This window comes from Scleropages formosus, chromosome 25, assembly GCF_900964775.1.
Source record: "Scleropages formosus chromosome 25, fSclFor1.1, whole genome shotgun sequence".
Lineage (NCBI taxonomy): Eukaryota > Metazoa > Chordata > Actinopteri > Osteoglossiformes > Osteoglossidae > Scleropages > Scleropages formosus.
In genome coordinates this window covers 4698207-4723157 of record NC_041830.1, presented here as the reverse complement: position 1 = coordinate 4723157, position 24951 = coordinate 4698207, and the positions used below count along the sequence as shown (strand labels likewise).

The 24951-nt window shown below is 40.1% G+C and overlaps 1 protein-coding gene across 1 annotated transcript in view; it reads right to left on the bottom strand.

Moving 5' to 3' along the window:
* The window catches only part of itga3b (integrin, alpha 3b), a 45247-nt gene that overhangs the window by 1709 nt on the left and 18587 nt on the right, over positions 1–24951 (bottom strand). The window contains exons 2-24 of the mRNA XM_029249427.1: positions 23931–24058; positions 20070–20152; positions 19310–19550; positions 19012–19107; positions 18406–18610; positions 14802–14995; positions 11626–11714; positions 11362–11498; positions 10755–10844; positions 9412–9479; positions 9193–9338; positions 8284–8436; positions 6799–6896; positions 6498–6666; positions 6155–6238; positions 5985–6064; positions 5775–5852; positions 5578–5680; positions 4571–4747; positions 3552–3659; positions 2190–2303; positions 1480–1578; positions 205–330 (exon numbers count right to left, since the gene is read on the bottom strand). Coding sequence (XP_029105260.1) covers positions 205–330; positions 1480–1578; positions 2190–2303; positions 3552–3659; positions 4571–4747; positions 5578–5680; positions 5775–5852; positions 5985–6064; positions 6155–6238; positions 6498–6666; positions 6799–6896; positions 8284–8436; positions 9193–9338; positions 9412–9479; positions 10755–10844; positions 11362–11498; positions 11626–11714; positions 14802–14995; positions 18406–18610; positions 19012–19107; positions 19310–19550; positions 20070–20152; positions 23931–24058 — 2866 coding nt within the window. The remainder of the gene's footprint in view (positions 1–204; positions 331–1479; positions 1579–2189; positions 2304–3551; positions 3660–4570; positions 4748–5577; positions 5681–5774; positions 5853–5984; positions 6065–6154; positions 6239–6497; positions 6667–6798; positions 6897–8283; positions 8437–9192; positions 9339–9411; positions 9480–10754; positions 10845–11361; positions 11499–11625; positions 11715–14801; positions 14996–18405; positions 18611–19011; positions 19108–19309; positions 19551–20069; positions 20153–23930; positions 24059–24951) is intronic.

Here is a 24951-nt window from a genome sequence, read left to right as displayed (position 1 = left end):
CAGTTCTGGTTAAGTAGAGTCAGTCTGGCTGTTAGAGAAAGATCTTCCAGATGGTTGACCATTAAATAGTGATGATGAGGAATCCACTCTGCAGAAAGGGTTTCATTGCGTGTGTCATCTAAATTACAGAAGGATATTTCCAACAAACCTACAATGGCAAAGGTCACATGAATGACACAGAATAGGGGGTAGAGGGATTCCCACCTTCCATAGTATGAGGACGATCAGGCCCAGAAGTAGAGCACCAGCCAGGGCAGCCAAGATGATAATCCACAAGGGAGCCTCATATTTTTTTTCAACCCCTAAATTTGGGTCAATATCCAGGGTAAACTGGGGTGGAGGGAGTAATTGAATCAAAAGTATTAAAAATAGGTACATTTCAACAATGAGCATAGTTAATATTAATAATTGTTTGTAATGATTATATCAAGGTCATTAAATCAAAGCAAGGCACAGCCTTTCATTGCCAAGCCATCAAACTGAAAAAAAAAACCATCAATGTGAAGATGGAATCTCCCCAAGATGATGTTACATCCATGAGAAATGATATGTGGTCGTAATGTAGTATGAAATGAATGGCTACCTGCTCCCAAAACTAAAAATCAATCCAAAGCATCAAATCTCAGTAACTATTTATCCTAAGTGTTCATCCAGTTATGGTTATGATCATTTGAATCTATTGTCTGTCCACTAGGCACAAGCCATAAAGTGAGATCTCCATTCAGCAGTTGGGCAGTTCCTCACATGAAGACGCACACAAAAAAATGGACAATTTAGACTCGAGTCACCAGTTCACACTTTAAAATATGAAAAGAACCTGATGTAAACAGTGGAACAACACATATACTCTACACAGACCAGTTGTGGATTTAAACCCACAAGCCTATAGATGTAAAGACCACAAACCTTCTGAATCACAAAGGCTGACAAATCAGCTGAATGGTAGAAGAAAGCCTGTTTGCTCTGACTCTCAACACCTTCCTGTGCAGTCCAAATATACTCCATAGTGTCAGTTGTTTTTAAATAGTTTCTAAATGTGTCCCACTATTGATATCAAGAGGCTCCAGATTGAGACACAGATAGACACATAGGAAACTGAGCGCAAGTGTGTCAAAACACATTTATTCGCCAGTCCACTTGTTCCAAAGTCTGAACTCTAAACAAAAATATTTTTTTTTATGGTGTGGATTTCTGCAAATATTGCCTTCTTTCTAAGAATAATGAAGTAGACATGAGAACAGTTTAGTGTTAAGATAACAAGGTTAAGTCAAGAGAAGGTCTTAGGTTTATCTCAGGTATGAAACCTCTCCTAAGTCCTATTTCAGTACTAAATTTTGTCCTAAAGTTTGTCTGTACTGCATAACATATTGTTTAATGAACAGCTGTCTACAAATCGTCATCAGCAAGATAAAAACTGTCAACACAGTGAGGGTTTCCAAGAAAATCATGCAAATAATCTATTAAGTATTAATCACTAACCTCTCTGGTATCAGAAATTATCTTGATGGTTGATATGTTAGTCGCAAGCTTCAGCGTTGCTTTGCCTTTGACCTGCACTCGAAAAGCATCGGCATAGTCCTAAAAGATAAGACATAGCCCGTCGCCATGGTTATGTATTACACCAGTCTGTAGTCAAATGTTTTCTTTGTTTCTTTGCCCTTATGTCTTATTCAGCGCTGTGTCACAGGGTGAGAAGAGCACTTTATAAAAATAAATTGAATTGCATTGCACTGAATTGAACTGGGAGGGGTGCGGTGGCGCAGTGGGTTGGACCACAGTCCTGCTCTCCGGTGGGTCTGGGGTTCGAGTCCCGCTTGGGGTGCCTTGTGACGGACTGGTGTCCCGTCCTGGGTGTGTCCCCTCCCCCTCCGGCCTTATGCCCTGTGTTGCCGGGTAGGCTCCGGTTCCCCCGCGACCCCATATGGGACAAGTGTGTGTGTGTGTGTGTGTGTGTGTGTGTGTGTGTGTGTGTGTGTGTGTGGCAGCACAGCCTGGGGTGCCTTGTGACGGACTGGTGTCCCGTCCTGGGTGTGTCCCCTCCCCCTCCAGCCCTGTGCCCTGTGTTGCCGGGTTAGGCTCCGGCTTGCCGTGGCCCCACTTGGGATAAGTGGTTTCAGTCAGTGTGTGTATATTTGTGTAAAATCCGGCTGCAAAAAGCTGCATGTATTGAGTGGTTTCAATGGGCTTACCTCCAGCATGGTGCTATTCCACACCCGTGTCCGTACAATCACCTTTGCAACGTTGCTCATGTTATGGAGAGGGCAGGAGAACTTCTGGCAGTGAGCAGTACCCTTTTCACAGTCCTGAAAGGCCATTTAAAACCAGGACATGAAAAAAGACCGAGAAAGGTTCACTGCTGACATGGCACAATTGTGACATATCAGGTTTATCTGGCTAGTGGAGAGCACAGTGTTAAACTGTAGGAAAACTGATCTATTAAATGAGAGCAGCCCTTTACTAAAACCGAACTGTCTACACTCTTTACATAAATATTTCACTGCAATCACCATAGAGCTATTTGCGTAACACTACATTTATTCAATTAGCAGACGCTTTTGTCCAAAGTGACGAACATCTCGGCAAAAGTACAATTTATGCAATACGTGATTAAGAGAAAGAGACATAGCTGCAGACGTGTGACTCAAGTAAACCTAGTTTGTTGCCTAACACTTGCTTGCACCGAGGTTCATCGTTCAAGTAGGTGCATAAAACACAGGATAGACAAATCTTGATACCCTCCTATCAATTCTCTTATTTATTTATCTATTTATTTATTTATTTAATTAATATTATAAAATATACAAGCAAGCAAATACAATGCCGGAGTAGTGGCTGATTAAAGGCTTAATCTGGTGAATTAGCCAATCCAGCAAACTTTGCACCCAGCATTACAACTGCTACTCTCCTGTATTTTCCTGTATTAGATTAGGACAAGGGAGTGCCTGCAGTGTAAACAAAGAAAAAAGGATAAACACCACACCAAAACATGTCTTCCCAACATCAACAACTGCGTTTAACTAAACGTAACTTATTTGGGCAGCAAATACATAAAGCTCTGCGTGACTAATATCCTAAGGTGCTCTTGTTATGAATAAATGGGTAATTTGCATAATCAACCTCGAAAATGTTTAAATCCAATACACACAGCCATAGGCGTAAAATATCTCTGCTTAATCAACATATACAACATGTAAATGTACTTTTTCCAGTGACCAGAAGTCATCCAGTAAAAACACCTGCACCGTAACAACTCAGGCAGCGGAAGAGAACAGTGCTAAACACTGTACCACCATGTGCAGGAATAGTAATATTGTAAGCAAATATTAAAGAGTAATTTTCTTTATCACTGAACATATTCAGTAAAGACTTTAAAAAACCCTAGTAAATTACTGGTTTTATCCTCTCTCTCTTACTACCTATCTTATCCATGCAAACTACTGTTCATACTGTGTATTTGGTTCATTCGTGTACGCTGGGGGTATGGGCCTTCGCGAACAGTGACTGACAAAGGTGATCCAGTCCATCAAGTTCGAAGCCACTGCGTTCCTCACCAGTAAGTAAGTTTTTCTTGTTGCCTTCCCAGTAATGGATGATTGTGGCTCTCTGCTGTGGGTCTTCTCTGCCTCCCTCCTGAGCCGTTGCTTCCCATTTTCTGACAACTGAAAATGAAAGGAGTAGAAGATACAGAGTAAAAACAAGAATAGCAAAAGTTTTGGTTGCTATTATATTTTTAAATCTAAAAATCTAAAATTTATAACAGAAAAGTATAGTATATCTTTCTTGGATTTTTTTTTTTTTTTTTTTTTTGTATTTTCTGAGACTCTACAAGATGCTTTCTCAAGAGCCCCCTCTAATGACCGTACTTGTAAAGACAATCTTCATGACCACAGGCTGTTCTGCCTTTGCATTTACACCCATAGTAAATAATATAATAAACAATTAACAAACACCATACTGCGATTCAATCGATTCTTCTATTTACTATGTTCCAATAACACACACACACAGACACATGCACAATTTTCTCATTTCTTATATTATTATTATTAAATCAACGGTTTGAATCAACAATTTATCAGATACACAACATAGCCTATATTCTTAACTAAAGAAAGTTTTTGTAGCAGGACCAAATTTACCAAAAAAAATGTGTTTTCCAATGTCATAAAAGTTACACATAAAATAACTGAAGCTTTACTTGTATCCAAAAACCTTGTTTTACTTTTAAACAATTTTTATACATTATATTACTTCAAATAATAAGAAAGTAGAACACAAGATCACAGTTACATTGATAAAATGCAATAAGAACCATTGGAAGTTTTATTAATAGAGCATTAAACAGGCTAGCTGAAATGGCAGCATGTAGAAAAAGATACCACAGACAGATGTAACCCTTCAGTCTATGGCAAAGAGAAGAAATTGATTCTCTTTGACCTTATCTAACATATCCACTGATTTATAGCATATCTACAACATAAATATGACTGGTGTGTTCATTATATCAAATATTAACGTAGGTTCTTCAGTTTCTGCTAAACACGAAAGTGCTGGTGCCCTTTCCACTTACTGTGAGGTTCAGAAAGTTGACCACCTTCCCAGGGGGTACGCAGTGTGTCTCTGATGTCCCCGTGGTAAGAATCTCCGTGAGGTACAGCAGCCACTTGCCATTAGACACCTCATAAGGCCACTCAAAATGCACCTCCAGGGTCCCCATGGTGCCTAGGGGCGCTCCCTGCATCCCCACCTGGGAGCATTAGACAGACCTGTAAGCAGGTTCTATACTTCCTTCTTCTTGCTAATGACACCTCCACCCGCAGTTGTTAGCACCAAAGTCGTGTGCAGTAATTGACACAATGATGGCCACTGTGGTCAGGCAAAACATGTTCCTTACTGAATCCCATGATAATACATTATACAAAGTTGCAATATTAATATGACAGCCATGAAGCTGTACATATTTTAATCCAGATACCTGATTTTTTCCAAATAAACAACAAATAAGAGGTAAGTATTTATTTTCAGCTCTGCTGCATAGATATAAGTAGTACCACTTTAGAACTTCTATATTAATCAGGAAATTCTAGCCAAAAAGCTTGCTACCAATCATTCCTCAAAGTGACACAGATGCTAGGATGGCATGACAGGTGATGTGACAATTAGGAGGTCCACTGAAATGTGCTTTACGCCATGAGCCATCGGGGCAAAGTGTATTATAATGGGAGGAACCGGGGCATCAGGTAGCACCCACCCATCTCATTCCACAAACCTTACAACAGGTTGGGGCATTATGTTAAATTTTGTTATACCGTTTCATAAAAATGTATACTTCCTAAGAAATGTTACTAGTCTGCCAAAAACATCCCTGATCATCCCTGGCAGGTAAACATTAAAAAGCAAATGTTTACTTTTTACTTAATTGCTTAACTTGATCACTTTATTACGAATTCAGCTGTGAAAACAGGCAACGAGTACATTACAGTATAAGCATTTATCAAGTACAATCAATTTAGATTTAAGGGCCCCAGAAGGATCAATAACAAAAATTTTGAATGAATCCGACATTAAGTCTCTTACTGTGAAGGTGAACTCAACTGGACTTCCGACATTGCTGGTTGAGTTCATGGCTGACTCGCCAATCACCTTCCCACTAAAGTATGTATTCATCTCAGGTGGGTCTCTGGATTGAGAGATGAGCATGCAGTCACTATACGAGCCTGACAAGATGCTGACTTTTCTGATGAAAACAGCGCCATCCAGAACTTCAGACTTACACTGAAAAGGATGTCTGTATTGTATACTCCACCACCAGGATTGCGAACACAGGTTTTAGATCACTCTGCTCACTCACCCTGGAATAAAACACAAGTATGGATCATTCTGATTTCACACAGTGGTCTGTCATCAGAAAAAAAACACAGAAGTCATATGAACAATGTTAGGAAAGAACACAGACAGAAAATTTTAGAACAGAATTTTGTTACGTTGAAAGCTGCAGTTGAGACTGGATATCTCTTGTATATAGAGTAATCCCATGTGCCTCAAATGTTATGCGAAGTTCAGCCTGTGAGATGAGAGTATGGGGTGATCAACCCTGGAATCCATTCTGTCTCAAACTTATACAAGTTAACATTGTGGCTAAAATGAGGATTACCATCTTTCCACCAGCAAAAGGGTTTCCCAGTTCACATAACAGTAGTAACAGGGTGTCTTCTGGCTGGCACTGAATGCTTGGGTCCTGTTAAAATGTAAAACAGACGTTGGATTACACAAAAGCTGCTTGGCAGCAAGAACTTGGTCTAGATGAATAAATGTTAATTTGATCTGGAACATCTCCAACTGCTGCCTCATGATAGTAACTGCGAGTGAATGAACACACGCATCAGTTGCGTGTACGGCCTGAGAACGGACAAAATCACAGTTTCATTTAATTTATGTCCTGAAAATCATGTGAGATTTAAATCATGTGAGATGGTTGAGCTCTCCATTAAACACACCGTTGCTCGATAGCCAGAGTAGCGCAGTGAAGGCGGAACTGTGATTTTGAGCATGGCCTGGTGGGCATCTTCAGCCACTGTGCCATTGGATGACAGGTTTGTCACGTTCACCAGCAGCACCACCTTCTTCATGCTGGTGTCATATGCCAGTACCTGGCTGTTACCCTGGCTAATGACATTACAAAGATGATACAGGGTCATTTATGTTGTTATGACATGTTAGATAGACAAATTTTTACAGATTATTATGAATCATTACACCAACCCAAATGCTGACAGGAACCAAAGACTCTCGCTTTACCTGGGGAATGGTATAAGGCCTTCACTGGCAAACTTGGCTGTCAGCTGCAGGTTGCTTGTGCATTTGTTGTCTGATCCACAAGCGTTCAGGAAGTTAATCTGAAAAGAGACAGAAAGCCTTTTCAACAGACAGAAAATGCTGTACACCAGTACCAATTCTGTCAAATCAAGCATTAGGCAACAAACATGAGGAAATCAAAGTAACTTTATTTCTGAAGAAAAAAGGGTTCACCATCTGTGTCACGTTTACTGGTAAATAATCTTAATTTGGTCATAAACCTAAGGCTGTATTTACACTAGTGTGATGCTATTCATGCAATTAAAACACACATTGTCTGAAACTGCTTGTCCCATGCTGGGTCACAGGGAGCTGGAGCCTAACCCGGCAACACAGGGCGTAAGGCTGGAGGGGGAGGGGACACCCAGGACGGGATGCCAGTCCATCACAAGGCACCCCAAGCAGGACTCGAACCCCAGACCCACCGGAGAGCAGGACCCGGTCAAACCCACTGCCCCATTGCATCCCCAATGCAATTACAACTTTCTATGTAATTGTGGCAAATGTGCATTGTCATGTGTGTCTGGGCACAGCAGCACAAAGGGTGGAAGGATGAGAAATACTGTCCTTACCCTTTAATTAAATTGTTACCAACAGCAGAAGGATACACTACCCTAATAAGAGAGCATGTCCCTGCCATACAGAATCTGCTATCAGGCCTTCCCCATGGTCCCTCACTGTTATCCTTCAGCAGTCACCGTTTCCATGAACGGCACAAAAAAAACACAGGTTTCTCATACACCTTGAGAATACCCTTAGTTCTGCTTCCTAAAAGAAGCTGATGTGTTACAGTGATTTAAGTTAAAAGTTACACGGTTCCAGTTTTTTCTATAAGGACTCAAAGGACCAAGTTTTGTATTTCATCTCCTGCTATAATATCCTTTGTGAAGGCACATACCCTGAATTCTTTCAGTAAACATGGGTGCTTCGGTTTCCTCTCACAGTCCAAAGACATGCTGTTCAGGTCCCCCATAGTGTGTGATTGACAGACAGAGTGTGTATGTTCCACTGATGTATGGTGTATGGATGAGTGACCCAGTGTAAGTAGTGTATCTAGCAGTGGTGAATGAGGTGTGTGGGCTGATAACACTACACAGAGTTCACTGGAAGTCGCTTTCTGCTAAATAAATAAACATAAATGACCCTGCTGTATAAATTGGGAAATCACTATAAGTAGTGGTACAGGTACACTAAAAGTAGTGTAACACTGTAAGTCACTTTGGAGAAAAGCACCAACTAAATAAATGAGCTCTGCTGTGATATTAGATTCACGTTATTTGATGGGTATGATTTCATGAAACTGTCAGTGTGATATAATTTTGCTACCTTTCACAAGGCATAACATTTCTCAGCAGGAAACGCTGATTGGTGGTATGCATCGATCAAGTTTTTTTTTTTTTTTTTATGGAAGATCATGGACTCCCATACCTCAGTTTTCTCCCATAAACTCTGTTTCTCACTCAGCACTGGAAAGGCGTCAAGGTTCTGGAGGGCTCGACGGGCTTTAGGAGTCTGCTCATACAGGCTTATGTTCAGGAAGAACACAACTGGTGCAAGCTTGTCCAAAGTTTTTCGGTCCCGCTGTGAGAAACACAAGAAACTTCTCATAGTGGGATGATGTGTGAATTACTTCTTTTGCTTGTAACATTACCATAGAAACACTGAGACAAAAGGATCACATACATTGTGTAGTTCAATTTCTATTTCAAAAATATGCAGAAAACTTGAACGGGGGGAAGTATTTTCAGACTAAGCCTGACCAGGCTATGAGGGTCACCAGCCGTAAGGAACTTGTGTCAACACCCAGAATGTTTGCAACGTTCAGCAACACACACACACACACACACACACACACACACACAATTTCTACAACCGCTTGTCCCAAGCAGGGTCATGGCAAGCCGAAGCCTAGCCCGGTAACGCAGGGTGCAAATCTGGAGGGGGAGGGGACACACCCAGGACGGGACGCCAGTCCATCGCAAGGCACCCCAAGCGGGACTCGAACCCCAGACCCACCAGAGAGCAGGACCCGGCCAAGACCGCTGCGCTACCACGCCCCCCTGTCAGCAATATACCTTAAGCAAAAATAAATCTTTCTGTATAAGTAGTGGGCATATAAACAAAAGCCAAATTAAAGTGACTTAAAATGTAAATTTAAAAGTCCATTTTGAAAAAATTTTAACTTCCCCTTTCAGTCAAATTCACCTTCTTTAACAGAATACTTCCTGCTAACAACTAAAAGATGTCCGATTCTTTTCAATTTCAATTTTATGTAACCCATTTCACTGAATATTCTAGTAACCCGCATACTTTTGAGTGGGTCTCCAGTGCAGACACAATTCTTACCACAAGAGTGAGGTTCAAGACCTGACACCTGGTGGATGGCATGGAAAGAAATCCTGTGTAGATGCTCTGCTTGTTGTCAAGAAAAAAGACGCGAGAGTTGCGCCGCTCCCGATCTGCCTCCACTGTGTAATTAACAGCTGCAGGGAGAGGGGTGGAAGGATTACAATTTGAAATGTGAGGATTATAAATGTCCAAAGGAGAGCCACTCACTGATATTCCTCTTGAAATCTTTGTTGCCGTTGCTCAGGGTGTATGATAAGCACACCTCCAGTGTCACACTGCAAAATAAAACTAATAAAATTTAGAAACTGATTTTCTCTCCGGTGTCATTTGAAATTTAAAAAAAAAAAGATGCAAAATGTAAGGGCAAGCAGCAAACAAGGCAAATCCATAATAAATATTAATTCATTAGAAAGGAGTGACTGAAAGAATCCAAAGAAGAAATATGCAGTCTATTACAATGCTTAAAAGAAAAAAAGATAATTAAAAGCTTGTTTTATTTATAATTTTGTTTATAAAATATAGATCAGCAAAACTGCATCTAATTTATGGTCTAGTTGAGCTCCTAGTTAAAGAACCTTACATCACATTCAATGCCACCCTATACCTGAGTACTACCATTCACTTTCAATCATGTTAAAAACAGATATATTTTTAGAATGTGTAGTAGGAGATGTTTAGTTTTTCTGATTTAGCAAGAGATCAGGTAAAGATATCATATTTATTACCACAAATGCACATGTAATATACTGAGTTCAAGCTATCTGAATTGTGAAATTGTTATAAACACAGATTTAGATGACTAGTGAGAGAATGCAAATCATTATCACTGTGTATTTTTAAAAATGCATATTTGTGTATTAAAGTGCTATTTCTGGTCTTATTTGTTAACCAACACCAGCATCACTGGATTCTAAACCAGACTGTACTGTGAAAGTCCAGATCACGCTGTCTACCAATAATGGAAAAAATAAGTCACAAAACATTAAAATTGCTGTAAGAGGAATTATATTTGATTGTTATTTTATCTGAGATGTTTTCAATTCAGGGGGTACGGTGGCACAGCGGGCTTGGCCAGGTTCTGCTCTTTAGCAGGTCGGACGTTCGAGTCCCGCTTGGGGTGCCCTGCGCAAGACTGGAGTCCCATCTTGGGTGTATCCCCTCCCCCTCCAGCCTTGCGCCCTGTGTTGTCGGGTTAGGCTCCGGCTCACCGCGACCCCGCTTGGGACAAGCGGTCTCTGACAGTGTGTGCGTTTTCAATTAAATTCAATTTATTTTTACAGAGCTCTCTTCTCACGCACTGACACAGGGCCCTCGAACACGGGCATAGAGCAAAGAAACAAATACATCAGAACAAAGAAACAAAGAAGACTGTTGACTACAGACTAGCATAATACAAATGCTTTTATAAAGCTATAAGTATGCCTACTGGCCACGGAGGAAAGGAACAAAATAACTCCCAACTGAAAGTTGAGAGAGAAAAAAAAAACCTCTTGGGGTCAAAGTGCCACTGGCTGCCCACTCCTCCTGGGCAAAGGGATGTTTTCACTTACCAGGACTGCTCAGCATGGAGGCAATCACTGGGGTCCACAATTCTGGGACTCACTGAGAAAGTTTTCTCAAGATGAATGACAGGCCGTGCCCTAAAATGAAGAGGATAGATACACCAGAGATACAGTCACAAGACCAAAAGGTGCTCTGTGCTAGAGTTACAGAACGCCAGTAAATAACATACAGTGATGACAAAGTACAAATTTATCTTTCAGACAGTATAGCAGTTAATCAACAACATCTTCCCAACATATTCATTAAATTGATTTATTAAATTGTACCAATACTGTGAAGTATTTCTTCAAAGACATGAATAATCACCAAACTCTCATATTGTATTTTTACTATTTGGACTGTTAAGCACCCAAAAGACCCATTTTGTGCATGGGTTTTAAAGAATCAAGCAACAAATTTGACCAAGAGAGATGACAACAGAGAAGGGGATTGACTCTCAAAGAGAATAATTCAGATTACAGACAACCTAGAGTTATATGAGAGTTCTGTTCTAGAACTCTGTCGTAAATATAAATCTACACAAGACAAAAGGTATTAAATTCAACCTCACTGAAATAAAGAGAAGTACATGGAAGAGAGATGATCAACCAGCACCTGAGTAGAGCGACACGATCATCAAGAGAGCCCACAAGAACATCGGGGTAGCCGTTGTCATCCATATCCATTCCACCATTAATAGAGTAGCCAAAGGTCTGGAAGCCTCCATTGGTGACACCACTTCCATCTATAATCTACAAGGATGACAACACATCCAAAATCTTTATTACGATGAAGGTGCCAATAGAGATCTAAACATAAAGTAGAGCCTAAAACAAGCTGAAAGTTAAAACTGACTTGAATTCAGCATGGCTGAATTACCTGACTTGGCCTTTTGGAGATAAGCATCTGGCTGCCCATCCAAATATAGACCTTCCCAGAATCATGAAAAGGGGCACCCACAGCAAAGTCTGAGGCATTAAGATCACAAGTGTTAGGCATCAAGAGCTGAGACTTCATTCATTTCTGGAAGCTCATTTTAATTTGCATAACAAGTGAAACTTCTCAATACAACTCAACACAAAGGTTAAAAACAAACATTTCAGGGACTGCAGATAAGATACTTCAGTTTGTCTATCACATTAGCTGCTTGAAATCAATTCATAAAATGTAAGATTGCTGGATATGAGCCGTGTCTCCATTGCGGTAGCCTTGGAAACCACCTGTAGGTGGCAGGCATGTAGTAATAGTGACAATAATGATCAGTGGTGAGAGTGGGTTTTTTTCATTTTTATTGCTGAAAACCATTTCAAGAACTCTGAAAGAAAAAGCAGGAACAGTAGCAGTGAGCAATAACTCTCCTCTCTCACCACAGCAGGACTGCAGTAAGCTGTTTTTCACCGATACCTTTCTCTAAAGTGGCTTGCAATGTGGCTACTATGATTTACGCATTTATAAAGAAGAGTGATTTTTTTTTTTTTTTCCACTTGAGCAATTTAGGGTAAGTACATTACTCAAGGGTACTATGGCAAGAGGAGAGGGGCTCAAACCTAGGTCTTTCAAGGTAGAGGTTTGACCACAAAATGAGATAAATCCATTTTGATTGTTTTGAGAAAAACCCAGTTTTGTAATCATATCCTAATATGCTACTTTGACCTGGTACAAAGCTATAAGCATAATACACAGCTTGTAATGCTCCTGTTTAATCCCCAAATACTGAAAAAAATGTCACTGGAATAGAAATACAGAAAAAGATGATGCTTGTTTGTTTTTTGCAAAATGAGATAAATCCAGCAGCATTTTGTTTTTCTCAAAATGCTACAAATCCAGAGACATCTGTCAAACTTTCCTTTCAAACTCATGAATAATAAAACCATTCAAAGTCACAAGTTTCATTAGAGAAACAACACTTCATGAAAGGAAAATCAAAGCAACATAACATCATTATTCAATCATTCTCATCTTCGTGTTCACCAGTCACAGCCAACACTCCTTAATAAAACTGCCTCGTCTCCTCATCCAACAATACGGCATCTAAGAGCTTGGTGAGATCACTCTTCTTGGCTTCTGATACAGCTGATACACTTGGAAGCTCTGCAAGCGCAAGATTTGCCCACTTTTTCCAGTTCTTCAGAAGATATGAAGGCAACCCTCTCCAACGCAGACAGTCTTGAGCCCCACCTTGTCTGACCCAGGTTGAATCGTGAAGACTTTAGTCTCAGATATTTTAAAGCCTTTTGTTATTTTTGATTACTGACAGCACTGCAGGTTTAAAATCCTGTGGATGCCAGTCTCTGTCATAAATGTGAAGCTTTCCATGTTTTTCAAAAATGGCATAGTAGTCATCTGGCTTCAACATCTGAGCACGAGATGATAGGCGCTTTTCCGATTCCAGAGTGTCTACCTCTCTTTGCCTAGATCACTTGACTTTCTTTTCATCTTTCTACTTGAGTAAGGTGACACTAATTCACAAAGACTGTCAAATCCGTTGAACTCACATCCTATGAGCATAAAGACAGCCATATTGAATTAATTAGTAAACTTATGCAAAAGTGTGTCAGCATTTGGTTAAAATCAGTTACATTTATTTAGCAGATGCTTGTCTCCAAAGCAACTTCCAATGAACTTTATGTAGTGTTATCAGCCCACACACATTCACCAAGGTGACTTACACTGCAAGATACACTACTTACAATGGGTCACTCATCCATACATCACTGGAGCACACTCTCTCTGTCACTCACATGCTGTGGGTGAACCTGAACAGCGCGTCTTTGGACCGTGGGAGGAAACCCACATAGACACGTGGAGAACATGCAAACTCCACACAGACTAATCGGGGATCAAACCCATGTCCTTTCACACCCCTTAGGCGCTGTGAGACAGCAGCACTACCTGCTGTGCCACCATGCCACACAAGATGTGGAAATGTTAATCCGAATATTCACAATTCCTAATCAGATTCTTGATATTTTTTTTTTAAACATTTACATTGCACAAGTAGCTGCATGCATTGATCTCAAAGTCATAGACCATGAACATTTACACCTTACGTGAAGAGGAAAAGGTGAGTTTTAAGGCCCTTTTTAAAGAGCTATTCTGAGTGAGAGGGGGAGGTCATTTCAGCACATCGGAGCCAGAACCAAAAACCTTCATGCTTTTGCTTTTGGACCTCTTGTGCGTGGGATCACCAAGCGGGCAGAGGTGGAGGAGTGCAGCAGTCTAGTTGAGGTGTACTGGATGATCAGACCTTGTAGATATCTGGGAGAAGTTCCATTTATGCTTTTGTATGCCATAACCAGAGTCTTGAATTCGATCTGGGCAGCTATAGGAAGCCAATGCAGACAGACGAGGAGAGGAGATATGTGCGAACGCTTTGGCAGGTCAAACACAACTCGTGCAGCAGCATTCTGTATCAGCTGTAGAGGTTTGATGGCAGTAGCTGGAAGGCCAGAAGGGAAGGGCTGCAGTAGTCCAGGTGGGATATCACTACAGCCTGGACAACTAGTTGCACAGAGACTGTTTTTAGATAGGGATGAATCCTGGGGATGTTATGCGGGATGTATCTGCAGGTCCAAGTTGTGGCTTCAGCAACGTCATTCTCTAGGGTTTATTGTGGTTTACCAAAATGGATGGCTGGCATTTATCAAGGTTTGCAAAAAAGCTCAGTTTATAGCGATCATTTGAAAATATTTTTACAGGGAAAAAAGGCGACTTGATACATATAACTGTTCAGCTATCTCCGAAGTTATGGAAATAACGCTTACTGTGTTTTGCGGTCAAACCCCTCAAGTGTAAAGTGGTTGCTCTAACTATTGTGTCAGGTTATGCACACTTTTTTCTTTAAAGGCTTGGAATAATTTTATTAAAGTAGAAGAAGAAGGAACTAACAAAGAAAGTATGTGCCAAAATGTCCCATATTATACGAGAAATTGCATTATGGTTCAGATAATAAGTAATGATACACCAACAGACCATTATGCTTTTTAGTACAATTAGTTACATTTAACTCAAGAACTTAAGAAAGAGACCGTGTGCAAGGAAAAAGGGGTCATTACCTTGGAAACCATCCTGGTTAACATCTCCGATGGCAGCTACAGCCATCCCGAACCCAGAGTCTGTGGCACCCCACAACACCATGGTGGCCTCCTCATGGAAGTAGCCATTAACATTCTTGAAGATGTACACAGCCCCACCTTCTTCCTTCTTTCGGTCAAAGTAAAACGGGGCCCCCACAATCAAATCATTCCAGCTGGTTCATGAGAAGATATGCACAAACACACAGTTTTACATGATGAAACACAAGGACAATTTTGTTAGTTAAGACACACAGCAGTTCCAAAGATAACAAAATATGTTATATGTTTAAGTCACAAAATGACTAATTACAAATATGATTTGTGATGTGTATATGTTCAAACACATACCTGAAGTGATTCAAAGAACAAACAAAATAAAACAAGAGGGACTAAAATATCTGTATCCACAACATTGTACTAGCCGTTGAATTATTACTAGTTAAATTCAATTTGAATCCAGTATCATATGTTGTTGATCTGTTTCGGATTCAAGATGATTTGTTGATATTGTAACGATCTAAGTCACTGAAGAGTGTGATGTTCGAGCAGGAACATATGCTTATTGTAAATCGTTGGGAATTGTGGAAAAGATGTAAAAGAGCTGTTCAACCGCTATGGGGGCTGAATGGGATCATAAGTGGGTGAGTGCCTGTTGGGCAGTGTGAGAAGGCTAAGAAAATCTTTATAAAGGCTAAGCAGGCTGGGAAGGCTAGCTTGAGGTGCAGGTCCTTAAGGAAAAAGGGTTCAGTTCATGCCAATACTTCCTGCTGTGTGCCACCGTTCCAATAAGTGTTCAAAATGAACGTTGTCCGTGCATCCTTCTTTGCCCCATCCAAACCGAGAGTGCAGCATAATAATATGTTTAATTTTTGCTATGGTGAACTTAAACAATAAAATTTTACTGTATTCCATACCAAAACTATTCATTTGTCTTTCCCTAATGATGTACATATTCATTATCTAATTCTATTAACTTTGCTTGCTGTGTAAAATAGATCTCAGTATAGTGTGTGTTTAAATAATTATATACATACATACATATATATGTCTATATATATAATATACAGTATTATATAAATATATACATATATATAATATAGTGTTGTGCAAAAGTTTGGATACCTCTGGCCAAATTATATATTTGGTTGATTTTGAAAGTGAAAAGTAGGAAAGAACTGCTGCAAGAAAAAGGTTTTAAAAAAACAACATATTTGCAAATGTTATTGTCCAGTTACTTTTTAGTCCATGAACTTTAAAGCATAGGAGGAAAGAAAATAGTAATTGTGGATTGTGCAAAAGTCTGAACACCCTAGTAAGTCAGTATTTAGCAACAGCCCCTTTGGCACATATCATAGCTTGTAAGGCATTTTTTGTATCCAGCGAAGAGTCTTTTAATTCTTGTTGTAGGGGTTTTTGCCCACTCTTTCCTGCAGATCATTTCTAATTCAGAGATATTCTTGGACCATCTTGCATGCACATATTTAAGATGTACCCACAGATTTTCAATAATGTTTAAGTCAAGGAACTATGAGGGCAATTCCAAAACAATCAGCTTGCATTTCTCCAAGTTGCTCTTGGTGGATTTTGAGGTATATTTGGGATCATTGTCTTGTTATAGAAACCATTCCCTTTTCAGCTTCACCTTCTTGGCTGACTGTTTAACACTGGCCTTTGGAATTTGCTGATATTTAGACGAATCCAATCTTCCCTCTACCCATACAATGTCTCCTGTGCCACTGACTGCCACATAACTCCAAAGCATAATGGATCAACCCCCATGTGTAACAACTGGCAAGGTGTTGTTTTCATCAAATGCTGCTCCTTCTTTTCTCCAAACAAACTTTTGTTGATTGTGGCCAAGTAGTTCAATTTTTACTTCATGGTCCATAGCACTTGTTTACAAAAGGGCTCTGGCTTGTCTAGATCTTGTCTTGTCTTTTTTTCAAACCCCAGATGTTGACTTTTGTGATGAAATGCCAGGTAAAGCTTCCTCCTGATGACTCTTCTGTGCAGATCATGTCTGTGCAAGCAACACTGCACATGGAATGGTGCACCACAACTCCTGGGTCAGCCAAAGCTTCCTGCAGGTCCTTTGTAGTCATACGAGCATTTGCCTTTGCATTTCTGGCCAGCATACAAACAGTTCTCTCAGAAAGTATTAGTCTTCCAGTTCTTGCCTTGACTTCCACAGTTCCCCTTAACTGACATTTCCTGATGACATTACGGACAGTGGAAATTGCGAGCTGGAACCATTTTGCAAAGTTTTTAATAGCCTTGCCCTGCTTTGTATGCATAATTTAGCTTCATTTTCAGATCCTTGCTCAGTGGCTTTGAGGAGACCATAGTTGTTGAGTGACAGCCCAAAGTTTGGAGTGTCATTGTGTCAGTGGAATCTGTCAACAAGTGACAACTCCTCATGGCTATTAAGGCCTAATGAATTTATGAGGGTCAGAGACCTTGCAAAAAAGTCTATCACTGGACAAGTGTAAGGGTTTCAAAACTTTTGCACATGCCACAGATGCTTTTTTCTTTGTTACTATGTTTTAATGTTCATGGAATAAAAAGTAACTCTACAATAACATTTACAAATATGTTGTTTTTTAAAACCTTTTTCTTGCTGCAGTTTTTTTTTTTTCCTTTTCTTTTATCTTTTGACACCCTGTATCCTGTAGAAGTTGAACTTTTCACTTACAAAATTAACTAAATATGTAATTTGGCCAGGGGTGCCCAAGCTTTTGCATAAAACTCTCTCTCTCTCTCACACACACACACACACTCACACACACACAGACACACACAGTCTGAAACCGCTTGTCCCAAGCAGGGTCGCGATGAACCGAAGCCTAACCTGGCAACACAGGGTGCAAGGCTGGAGGGAGAGGGGGTACACCCAGGACGGGACGCCAGTCCGCCATAAGGCATTATTTCAACTTTTTCCAGAGATAAACATTCCATTTTGACATGCCGTCAATCACCTTGCCACAAATAACTACCCATTGGAGCCAACACAGACATCCGTCTTGGTTATGCCACCAAAGATGCCCATGTTGCACATTCCCTCCTCATTCAGGTCAAAGTTGGGGTTGCAGTTCTCATAATAATATAAATTATTTCTTGATTAACCGAATTCTTCAGATCTCCAAAGATGCAACTACAGGGGTGTAGTGGTGCAGCAGGTTTGGCTGGGCCCTGCTCTCTGGCGAGTCTGGTGTTAGACCCCTGCTTGGGGTACCTTGCGACGGACTGGCGTCCTGTCCTGGGTGTGTCCCCTCCCCCTCCAGCATTGCGCCCTGTGTTGCCGGGTTAGGCTCCTGTTCACCACAACCCCAGGTGGGACAAGCGGTTTCAGCCTGTGTGTGTAATTTGTATATCCCTTGTTAAAATCGTTTATACATTCATTATACAATACACACATTCTAGTTGATTGTAAACTACACAGTTCTAATATTTTTTACAGTCTTGGGGTTAATCATAAACACACTTATAGATCCTGAAGAAAAAGCTAAGTATGTTCCTTGTACTTTGTTTACTGTTGGGTGTACGGAAATTAATATCAAAGGCATCAGTGATATATGATACATACTCATCATTATTAAGATCGGTGATGGCGATGCTGTTTCCAAAGTAAGAGCCCACTTGTTCGCCATATAAGTAAACTGTAGGCTGCAGGCTGGTGTCCCCCTTCACTGCTAGGATGACACAGCCCTTGAAGTCATACCGAGGAGCACCTGTGACCACTGTGTACGCATTCTTATCCAGAACCTTCTTCTCCTCCAATACAGAGTAACCTGGAGCATAACATGAGTGTCAATCACTTCAGCTCGACAGTACAAAAACCCTCCCTATCAATGTACCTCTCATTGTAACTGCGGAGTGCAAACACACAGTTGAAAGACTTGTATTTCAACACGTTAAATACACTACAGCGGTACAAGTCACTGTGACTGTCTAGCACACATATACAGCCATATACGTACACACAATTCACAACCTCTCTAAAACACATTCAAACACACATTTAACCATAAAATCTATTACTGCACGGTATTTCACTTCAAAGAAACCAATATATGCAATACAAATAAGAACAGTAACGGTCTTTTACAATAATAAGAGACTGTTTTACTCCGCTGTCAGAATCAATGTCTTGTTCCCCATCTAGTACACAGTGATGACAAAAGTTTTATACCTATGTAGCTATAATGCTTGTTCAGGTTTTGGAAGGCATTGGTGGAATCCAAGAAGTTTGCAGGGTTGGGGTCTCTCCATGTGACATGGACGTTACCTTGTGTTAGAAAAAATAACTGCTTCAAGGAATGCTAGTGTATAAAAACAAACAAGAGAAAAAATAGTATTCTCTTCAAAAAAAGAGAATGAATTCTTTCATTAATACAGAAGGAATAGTATAAGTCAATAGCTCAGATAACAAAGAACAATAAAGAACAACTTTCTCCAGAGATAAAACATTCCATTATGCCGTCAATCACCTTGCCACCAATAACTGCCCGGGGAGCCAACATAGACATCTGTCTTGGTTATGCCACCAGAGATGCCCATGTTGCACATTCCCTCTTCCTTCATGTCAAAGTTGGGGTTGCAGTTCTCGTATCTGTAGCTCTGCCAGTCATCACTGTCATCATAGGTTAAGTCATTACCCCGTACATAACACATCCCTATCATACGCCACAGGTCGTCTTTGATCACTTTCACGTAGCGGTGACCACATGCCTGTGCAAAGAGGGAGAGAGGTATGAGCACAGGAGCGTGAAACATTCCTACACCCCATGAAACCTGATTTAACTTTAAACATGAATAGCAGCTCTCTGTTGGAATGCAGAAAAAGCATAATTTGTTTAATCAATTTCAATGTCTTATTCCAGCAGTTTTTAATACTTCCTATCCAAACAGCATGGCAGAAATTCAGGGCCATCATGACATAAGATGGCAAACTGTGGAGGAACCACAGCACATGAAAGAAACCAACACATTATCATCATTATCTTGATGCTTAGCTAATGCTTTAATATTTTTAAACTTTACAATGTATCAAAGGAGTAACTGAGTAATTTATCAGTAGAATATATTTCCTTCTTACTTGCAAGGTCCTTGTAGGACTTTATCAGGCAATGGATTACAAAAGCATGCTCTTAACTATCACACTACCTGATCCCCAAAAAATCTGCAATGTAACCCTTATAGAAAAGAAAAGAAATTAAAGCCTCTATGTCCAAGAGGCAAGGACCTCACCAGCACTCTTCCACCAGGGTAGTCCCTCTGACTGGCCACTGTTACCCCGAGCCACATGCCCTCAAGCATCTCCAAAGGGTTTGCTACAAGAAAGGGAACAGAAATATAATGCAAGTAGATGCCAATGGAGTGACTTCCAGATTGAGGCATCCATCTGGCAGAGTACAAATGAAACTGGTCATTAAAAACAGCAGGACACTTGAGTATTATTAGAATACAAGAAGAATGGTCAAAGACAGGGAAAATGAAGGCATTGAGAGTTTTCATGAAAAACACCTTTCCATGATGAGGTATAATGATGGTACATTTCATTTTTTCTGGAGGCTGTAATTAACGCGTAATGTTGCAACACACTGTAAAAGCAGACTGTACGGGGCAGAGCAGTGTACTAACATATAGGCAATTTCTGAGATATATGTCGCTTTTGGGAAAAGCACCTGCTAAAAAATAAAGTAAATGTGAATGTAATGCTCTGGCCCTGCAAAATTTCCTATTAGTCAAGTTTCTTTTGGTTATTGAAAGGGGTCAAAAAAGGAAGATATTTTAGTACCACATATCATTTCCAGCTTTGTGAAGCCGGCCCCCTTACAAACATTACACATTTTTAAAAAAAAAAAAAAACAGAATTTCTTAGTACTATGTTTTGTGAAAACTAGAATTTCAAAAAGTAAGAGATTAAACTGCGGTTAAAATTACACAAACCAGCACAAATGTAGCACTGACGAATAAGCCAGAATTTGATTGTCTATGGTGCAGGGGGGTGGATATCATGTAACGTAAACAATCATTAATATCTCAAAAAGTAAAAGTGATAGAACCATGTTTTAGACAGTAAAAACCAGCACAAATGTAGCACTAAGGGATTCCACTGAAAGAGCTCAAATTCAGGGTTTGCATTGTTGGGGGGCTGAGTGACACCACAGTCTGAAAAAAATGAATTCTAATTTCTCAAAAACAACAACAGCACAAATTCTAATTTTCATGGCACTAAAAGACACAAACATGGCACTTATGAATGATGTGATTTTTTCTTCAAGTGTGCTGTTTGTGGGGGGTGGCAGCTTCACCGAGCTTTTATTTCCTTATTTGTGACAAAACAGGACAGAATAAAGTACTTTCATGTAGTTTTTCCATCCTAGTACTGAATTCTTGAAGGGTTAACAACATTACCCATTTATTCACATGTACACTGTGCTGTCAAGGTGTCTACAGAAAAAATGGAATTTGAAATGGGGACCATTAAGAAGCATGCTCCTAAAAAACCCCAATTTTAAGGAGGGAAAATAAAAACATTGAATGTATTTTCAAGAAATGTCTTTAAATTATCATTATAAGACTAATTGTTCTTTATTAAATTTAAGGTTTGATCCCTGCTCGGTCTTTGTGGAGTTTGCATGTTTCTTCCCACAGTCCAAAGATATGTAGTTCATGTGACTTGGTCACTCTAAATTGCCCTTAGAGTGTAAATGGGTGAGTGTGGCTAGCGAGCAATGGACTGGTGTCCTGTCTGGGGTATAACCTTCAGTCTCATGCCCATGGTCAATGATTCAGTCATAGGCTCTGGATCATCTTGACCCCACTCAGGACAAGTGGTTATTGAAAATTAATGGATTACAGAATTTTTGACAAAACATTTGGCAATTTGAACCACGGGATGTGTTCAGTGAAAATCATAACTGGACTTAGAAAAAAGACCAGCATACCGACTGGCACACATTGGTGAAGTGTCATTGTTATTGTTATATACACTTATTGATGATTGTTTGTTGAGTTTGCTGTGTATTACAAGTGTTTTTGTTAGAAGAGTTTCCCGTTGCATGTCTAATTTCAGCTAGTTTGGGTTTTGCAAACCATAAACTATTCCACTTGCACTAGCACTGGGGTGAGTAGCAAATGTGCATAACAGAGAGAGGCTTTTGGATACTAACTGTACTACAGGAATCTTGTTAATACATCTACCATTGCTTGGAGTAAAGATGGTTTCACGTTAACAATGCTTCCACTTTGCAGCTGCCTCTCCTTCAGACTTCAGTCACACTTTGTTCTTGCTGGGGAGGAGATTAAGCTGCTTGGTCCTGAGACGTGAAGATGAATGATGGCATTGCCCGATGTTTTCTTTGGGGCTTTATGAGCAAGGTAGTGAGGTTGGTGGAACTAGGCCTTGTGTACAGCCATTGATATATGCGAATGGAGTATAATATCTTCTCTTGTGTATTTTGAATGCTCTGTCTAGCTAAACTAGTGAATATTGTGACGAGGGCAGCTGGCAACAGGAGAAAAACCATGTGAAAGCATGGCAAGACAGCTTACAAGAGGGAACAGACCTCGTTTGGGACTGCCTTGGACTGGCAACTCAGGGCAGCTACAGCACTGGCTGTCAAAGCCAGATGGGCGCACCCACTATGGCTACAGAAGAACCAAAAGATGTAGTACACCACGAGTCAGTCAGAGACGTGAGAAAGATGTTTTAGGGCATATTTTTGCAGAAATAGAGAAAATTCTACACAAACACACACACACACACACACACACACACACACACACACACACACACACACACTGAAACCACTTGTCCCAAGTGAGGTCAAGGCAAGCCAGAGGCTAAATCGGCAACACAGGGCCCAAGACTAGAGGGGGAGGAGACAGACCCAGGACAGGACGCTAGTCCACCACAAGGCACCTCAAGCAGGACTCAAACCCCAGACCCAACAGAGAGCATGACCCAGCCAAACCCACTGTGTCACTGCACCCCCTGAAAAAATTCTAAAGGATTCAACTTTCAAGCACCACTATAGGTGGTTTAAGATTCTACTTTTCCTATCAATATTATTTAATAATTCTACTAATGTAATGGACAAATTGTATTTTCTATGAGATGTAGGTTGTTCTGAAAAATGCGTCTGCTAAATGAATAAATGTAAATGTAATATTTTTGGAGATTTGCTCTTCACTTCTGCTGAGAAAACACCAGTGTATTCAAAGAATCTGAGGCTTGTTTGGTATCTGAAGAAATTTAAATACAGACCTAAATTTACAATAAAAAGGCATTTCATAGCTGTCAGAATATCAAGGATTCAGAAAACTCAAAGAGCTTGCAAACTGAAAGCTGTTTTCCATGAAACTGTCAATTGGAATAAGTTATGACAAATATGTATTTTAATATTAAATTCTGGGTTGTGTTCCTATCATTATTTATTATTACTGTGGTTGAATCTCTTTTCCATTGAATTATGGTTTGACTACATCTAAAATCTTCCATTGATCCTTTCCACACTCACCTGTACAAGGCACACAAGTGTGAAAGATGCACTAAATACTGCTCAGCACTAAGCCAATTAATTGATTAATTCTTGCATTGAAATAAATAAAAAAACACAGTATTCTTAAAAAGATATCCAGTGCCTTTTTTGCAAGTTCAGCTGTGTATTCTGCTTGGAGTAACCAGGTAAGAACAATCTGGTCACTTCCTTTTTATTGAGGTTGATGAAAATTCTTTTTTAGTTACTTCCAGTTCTTTGTCACTTCCATTTCCTACACTCTACTCTACGTATGCATGACGTGACTTTTTGCCCCACACTCTTTGGTACATTCACAATTTTCTTCATGCACAACAAAGTTCCTGTGTACTGTCATTGTATAAAGATGGTGTTGACTTAAAGAGAGGCAATCTTGCAACTTGCCATAACCTGATATGGCTGTAAGATACCTTTACGCAACCATGACGCCCTTTCGCACTGCTCCCCTGAAATCACATCGTAAAACATTCAAATTGATATATTTTTTTTCAAATTAAGTCACAGGAGGCTTAGCTGCAAGACACAGCACTAAGCCAGATATCAAAATCAGGGAGGCTCTGCATACTTGAGGTGATCAGGTCCATCCTGGTACAGTCAGCTGTATCCGTGGTGATTGGGCAGGAGTACACAGCACCCGTCTCATTGACCTTCAGGAATGGTTGGGCTTTCTCCTTTGGTGCACCTGTGAGAAGCCTAGAGATAAACAAGAATTTTCCTTAAAAGTAATCTTTAATCTTAAGACATCCAGTTAGGTCGATAGTAAAACGGTGTTGTGTGTAGGTAAGTGAATCACATTTTTTCATATGCTTTTCTCCAAAGCAATTTACAATTATTTACCAGATTACACAGTTCGGCAATTTTGCTAGAGCACTTTAGAGTGAATAGCTTGCTGGAGGTGGGATTCAAACCTGTGACCTTGGCAGCCAAAGGCAGCAGCTTCAACCACTACACAATCAACTTCCCTTCCAAGACGTCTGGGACAAAGCTGATAAAACACACCGCTCTGAACCCAAATGTGCACTTTCCAGGCCAAAGAAGGAAAATCTGAAAACGTATTGTATGTTTTTGTGCTTGTGTTCAAATGAACACCTAATAACATACACACTTAGCTGAGGCACTAAATAAATTATGATTCACTGACACAGAATTCAGTTTCTAAGGTAGGGCTAGATCTGAAAAATACATAATAGAAGAAGAAGAAGAAGAAGAAGAAGAAGAAGAAGGTCCTGAGGCTTACTAAAGGGATCTCTTTATTCCTTTGAGTTGTTCCTAATCTCACTGCCCACTCAGCGCTGTACCCACATGTCTGTCTTGCTGAAAAGTTATTTGCCTTAAAAGGTGATGAAGGCAAGTCAGTACAAATGTGTCTGGGCAAGACAACAAGAGAAGCATGGCCAAGAGACGTGAAGTATTTTCTACTCTCACACTCACCTGCAGTAAAACAAAGACTATTATACAGTTTACATTTTTATAAATGTGTTTTGTGTGCTCTTCTTTGACATGTTTTTGCAATTTTTACTACAAAAGTTAGGTCATACAGCAGGAAAAAACCATCAGTAAGAAACACAAATTACAACTCCAAAATA